This window comes from Lygodium microphyllum, chromosome 17 (genome assembly GCF_053477565.2).
Source record: "Lygodium microphyllum isolate KBCC chromosome 17, Lygodium_microphyllum_v1.1.10, whole genome shotgun sequence".
NCBI classification, from domain to species: Eukaryota; Viridiplantae; Streptophyta; class Polypodiopsida; order Schizaeales; family Lygodiaceae; genus Lygodium; species Lygodium microphyllum.
The window spans coordinates 132,121,629-132,127,841 of NC_141151.1; the positions used below are offsets into that span (position 1 = coordinate 132,121,629).

General features: G+C 39.5%; 1 protein-coding gene across 1 annotated transcript; it reads right to left on the bottom strand.

Annotated features, from left to right (window-relative positions):
* Positions 1-2,030: 2,030 nt before the first annotated feature.
* On the bottom strand, positions 2,031-4,653 carry LOC148022365 (uncharacterized). Its single transcript, XM_087697985.1, has 7 exons — positions 4,379-4,653; positions 4,138-4,269; positions 3,395-3,464; positions 3,129-3,315; positions 2,963-3,054; positions 2,758-2,886; positions 2,031-2,647 (listed from the first exon to the last, which is right to left on the bottom strand). The coding sequence occupies exons 1-7, from the start codon at positions 4,561-4,563 to the stop codon at positions 2,507-2,509; spliced, it is 936 nt and encodes a 311-aa protein (XP_087554111.1). The 5' UTR covers positions 4,564-4,653; the 3' UTR covers positions 2,031-2,506.
* Between the last annotated feature and the right edge of the window lie 1,560 nt (positions 4,654-6,213).

A 6,213-nucleotide genomic window follows, 5' to 3' on the forward strand; every position in this document is an offset into this window, starting at 1 on the left:
ACGCAAATGAGAAATCACAAACCAATCCAACTCAAGCATATTCTCTGCTTGTGGTGTGGCAACCTATGCAAGTAGCTATCTTCCAGCAAAAACCAATTAATTCATAACCATTACCTTGCAAACTATAGTTGTCCAAAACTAGCTAAGAGGGGGGGAGATTTAGGAGGCCAAAAGTGTTAACATTTGCATTCTTTAGATATAGAGGAGGGCTAGTCGTAGAATATCTTACTTTTGCTCCACATCCACCACTCAAAATCACAAACTCATGCTATGGGCAGTTGTGTAGGGTGGGGATGTACCTTTGGGGAAAATATTACCCTCTATTGAAATATTTATGAAGGCAAACCAAGAAAAGTGCTGGTATGTAGGATAATTTCAAAGGGTGGTGTATGATACATGCATTTGTATAGGGTGGAGATGCACCTTTGGAGAAAATATTACCATTACTATTGGTACGTTCATGAATACACATCAAGAGAAGTGCCAGCATGCATTAAAATTAAAGGGTCAGTCATGTAAGTACTAGGCATGCAAGGACATTTAGAAATCCTAGCAGTGTGCTAAAGATGTGAGAGTTTATGCATGAGAGCTAGCATATGATGGGCAAACCATCAATTATCAGACCAAGACATTTTATTATGATTAGCCCTAGATTGTTTCTTTAGGAAGCCTCTCTAGTAGCAAGGGTCACACATGGCTGCACCTCCTAGCCTTTCTTTTTTCTTAATTCATCGCTCATGAGACATGCTACAAGCGTTATCATGTCGCTGCTAATATCTTGACCAAGAAGCATATTGAACCTTGAATTTCAACTCTCTTGTTTAGAGGCATAGGACTTTGTGATGAGGGGTACATGGGTGCACCCTTTTAGTGGAAGTAATAAGGTAACCATGGCAAAAGAAGTTTGGATCAGTTGGTAACATATTTAGTTGTAAGTGCATTTAGCTACTTTCTTGGATGACAAGTCACATGATAGATCTACACTCAGCCCCATTGCGAAGTAACACTTGAATTCAAGCACGATGATTGTATGTCGTGATTGCTATCCAATCAAATCTCCATATTTCTTCACTCTTAGTTTTTGGCGATAGACTTTGTTATCCATCACTAGTTTGCCTATTCCATAGTCTAGGTACAACGCAAACCATACCCAAGATTATATTTTGGTCACTTCCAAATTGCTTCCGCTTAGTTTAGGCACAATGCTAACCATACCCAAGACAATATTTTGGTCACTTCCAAATTGCTTCATTGGTCGATAACAAGATCAAAAGGTTAGAACATTAGGATAGCTCAAGATGTTATGATCCTTATGTAGCCTAAAGGTTTTTTAGCTTATGCCCATACAATTGTATCTACAAAATCCTAAGGATTACAAATTAGTTTGGATTACATTGTAGCAATGAATTTGGTAGCACACTTTGTCACCCACCAATGACGTTTGTTCTCCATGGTTGGATTTAGGCTATTATGAATCTTCAAGACATGTGGTGAAAAACATCTATTATAAAAGCATTGCAAGGAAAAATGAGATGAGTTGCGAACAAGGGGCACAAATTTCAATCTCATAAGGTAGTCATGCCAACTGGCAACAGAAAATTGCATTAACTAAGGACATAAACGATTCTAACATACAATATGGCACAATGCTATAACATTGCCAATTACATGTTTTTTGTGTATTGATGACTTTTCATTTTGTATCTAAAGGCTAGGTAGTTGTTCCATGCGCACATCCACAACAAAAACATTTTATACTTTGCCTTCAAGCATTCTTTGTCATATTGATCAAGTCCAAACATTCTTGTTCTTGACTGCAAGCTTTCGTTGTCATATTGATCCAAGTTCCAACATTATTTGTTCTAACAAGTGAATATTGTCCTTCAAAAGGTGGCTACTCCACGGATGGGAGATTATCCACTCCACTCTTAGATTCCTTCGTAATCTCTTTGGTCTCTACACTTACATGATTGCTTCTTTTTTACAAGTTGCTTGTTTGCATGTTAGGCTTTTTTCTTAGATGTGCATGTGGCTTTTGTTGGTAGGCTCTTGAACATCGCAATGTGTTTTGATTCAACAAACTTTACAAGCAAACAAAGATTAGATATGTGACCTTGTTCAACTACATGCTGGTTCTTTGCCAGCAAATAACTAAACACCCGGGGAAAACTTAACCTATATCATGGCAACTAAGAATGAACAGGAAATAGTGCTTCTGGGAGTGAAAGACAACTTTGTTTATGCAATGCCCCTTATAGGAAGTAAGAATGGAATGCTGTGGGGGTTTTCATGCCTAGTGCAAGGGCTTTCAAGAGCTATGCATGTATATACAAGGCAAAAAGATATTCCAGGAACATCAAAACCTTTCCTGATAAAAAATTAGGCGAACAATTTCTTATGTGCATATCATTGTATAATCTCGCCTTCCCAAGTCTAAAAGTTGTTTGAAGTAATTACATGTTAGAGTAATGGATATGATAAGCCCACCGTCTCCTTTTTACACGATTCAAGCTTGCGGCTTGTTACTAATTGCATGTGACAGCTCCCATACAGCAAGAGCATAACGAACATAAGGATTGTAGCTCATCAATACATTGAAATTATGAAAGACTACAAATGCCGGACCATCTGGCCCATCTGGAGCAACCTGCACGCACAGATGTGTCAAATTCCACAGTCACTTCTTCATTTTCCACAAATACACATATGTAGCACGTGATGAGTCTTACATGCCAATGCATGTTGTGCGGGTCTTACCAGACTAGCAATTTCACTTTCTGGCACATCTTCTGAGACATATATCCTATGAGCAGTCTTCCATTCAGCAAATGTCTTTTTGACATCTAGACCAAGAGCTGAAGGATCTATAGATGAAGGCAGCGTGACCTCCACAAACCATATACCATGTCAGATTGGACAAATTTTTTAGGGGCTCACATACACAAATTAAGAAGATCCAAACCTTTTGTGCAATAGGAGATCCTTGCTTCCATCCATGCACTCGAAGATAGTTTGCAATGGATGCAAATACATCAGCACACGACCCCCATATGTCTGCAATGTCGATAATCATCTTTGCAGCCACAAATAATTGGCATATCAGCGGGTTCAGAATTCTTAACACATACCGCATCGACCATCAATATCATAATCCACAGCAAATTTAACAAAACTGGAAGGCATGAATTGACACTGTCCCATGGCTCCTGCCCATGAGCCCCTTAGCCTTGCTTTGTCTCCTGAAGGTCCATGGCCTTGTTCAATGATCTTGAAGGTATGCATAAGCTCACCCCGGAAAAATGCAGCTCTACTTTCCTGTGTACAGTGTACGAAGTTGAGATAGAAAGGGTAATCAAAATCAAGTTTATGGGGGGGGGACAAGAATGTACTCAACCTTCTTACATCCATATGCAAGGGTGACAAGTGCTTGAATAGTATCCCAGCTGCCGGTAAATGCACCATAACTGCAGCAAGAAAAACATAATCACATCTGATAATAAAGAAAAAAAAGGAAGAGAGTTCTTCAAAACAAACACTGATCACCTATTTCAAGCCTAAATACCAAACAAACATGTACCCCCATGAGCAAACCTCATGGTATTAATGCATTTCCACTTGACAGCCTTCTCATGCTGATTGATGGCACGCAATGAACACTAGATTCCCCATATGCCTTGGTGCTGCAAATTGCAGGATGGACGCCCAACAAGACTACTAAAACTGATCCCAAAAATGACAGAAACCGGCAATTGTTTGGTATGTCCACATGGATGCACACAAGACAGAGGGCTGCACATAAGTCACGATATAGTGAATCATAATGTCAGTAAAACCATACGCCTTTCTTATTTTTCCCCCACACCGTCCCCCCGCCGCCCCCTTTGTTGATGTCTAGAATATCTTTGCCTAGCGGTTCTTCTGATAACCTGCTCACCTCAAGTTGATTCAAGGGCCTTTCGAATTGAACAGAGAAATAGATACTTGTTAGGCTAGAGATGCCAATGTAAGCAAATCAGATGTATATCCATGAGGTATGACAGACCGATTCTAATTTAACAGTTTGCTGTTGAGTTTCATGAATCAAACAGACTAAAATTCTTATACAGAAGCTAGCAATTCGGCAAGGTCCCCACATACCTGCTTTCAATTCCCCAAATAGCAACGATGATCGATGCAGGCACGCCAAAATGAGCCTCAACGTCACGTAACAGGGTCAAATTGGCTGCTAAACAGGAACTGCCTTTGGAAACCCTAGCATCATTCACAAATCTGACGACAAGAAGATGCTGTCTTAGCAAATCAAATGCAAAAAACAAGCATTTCCAAACAAAAGGAACCTGTTTTCTGTGCACAGCATAAAGGGAAATCGCCATAGGACCTTGAGACATATTCTGCAACAGTGAGTGTTGTTTCGGGTTTGGAGGATTCGAGCTTCAAAATGTCGGGGGAGGCAGAGATGCCATCCAAGGCCTTGTCAACAATCTCCCTGTTTGATCCCATGCTTACAGCTTCTTCTTTCACAGCGACCAGCCACCCTTGGAATTGCTGCTTCTCGTCTTCCATAGTTCCTGCTTCCCAAGGGCGATAGGAATCTTTTCAAAGCCAAGGTGGCTAGTAGCTACCCTTCCACTGGAAATTTTGGAAGTCTTTGAATCACAGTCTACTAGGCGCTCCGCGTCTAGACTCAGCCCAGCGGGGTGGGCGTGATTTTTGCAGGCGGGCATGTGGCACCCGCCCTCGCGTTCTCTTTTTTTTCTTGTGGGGGAGGTGGGGGCTGCCACGTGGCACCCACCCCCCACCTCTCCTTAACTAATAGTAAAGATGTTTAACCACTTTATAATTAACAACTTCTTAGGTTTCAAAACTTCATCTTCATCAAAGCTTCCATTGTTTTTGGGGGAGAGTTTTTAAATTCTTTTTTTTAGTATCTTTGGTTTTTTGTGAACAAATACCCACACTTCCTTGCTGCCCCTCACTCACTTCGTTTTGCCCTTGTAAGTGGCTAGTCCATCGACTTTGCTAGCAGTAAACGTGGGTTCAATCTTGCGTATAATTAGCTTTTATGTGTCCTTGAAAGCATGGCAACTCTAGGTATTAGATCTATCACTCGCAAACAAGGTAAAGACTATGGATCTCTATGAACTGAGTTATCACTTCAAGGGCTCTCTTTGAGGGCATTTGCACATGTACTACAAACAATGCTCCTACACAATTAATGCTTAATATTTTATACATTCATAGATAAAATGTGCCCCATTTTGTAGCTATATCTCTTTCTACAATAATACAACATGAAAACCCTAATTTTTTTTATTTTAGGCAAAATTGGATAATAAAGAATCTTTAAAGAGGTCATTGCACAAGATAATTATTGGGCGTAGTTAAATTTGTCCAAATTCACTTGTTTGTTACTGTGTTTAAGTTTATTTAGCCACTAAGGGAAACCATAATGTCTAGTTCCATAGTCCATAAGGATTGGATTGCCCTCTTCATGATATGAGATCTAGGGGATTTAGGTGTGGTTCTTCATCAAATGACTCCTCCACATAATCATCTAGTGCAAAAAATTGGATAGGGGTTTTGTTGATAGGATTGAGGATATGGTAATCTCCTTGATAATCGACAATTAGTTGTTTCATGCCCAAATTGAAATTATGATATTTACAATATTTTACAAAAACTCAATATGAAAATAATATGGTTTTTATTTTAATTATTATGGATTTTATCGATTTGTCACATGATCCTTGGCTTGTTGCATAACACACGTGCATGTGTGTGTGTGCGCGTGCGTGCGTGCGTGCGTGCGTGTGTGTGTGTGTGTGTGTGTGTGTGTGACACTGATCACATTATGCTAGGCAGAGAGATGGTAGGATACTAATGTGCTTTGTGTTGTGGTGAGCAAATTATTAGATAGAGTTATATTGAATAAATGTTTTATAAAAATATATTTTAATGTGTAAAAAATAATTATAGCTGAGCATTTCATAGCATGGATAATTCTATATTTGTGCGCCTCTTAACAAAAGGAAATTGTAGGCGCTCAAGTGTAATTTATTTATTTGGACACAATTACTTTGTAAGGCCCAGAAAGCTCGATAATTATTCTTTTTGTAAACCTTAGTTTAGGTTTTTTCGATAGGAGTTAGAAATGTTGAGCAAAAGCATGGCGTTAATGCCAGAAAAGCAAAGGCCCACAAAGGAGAGGTTTTT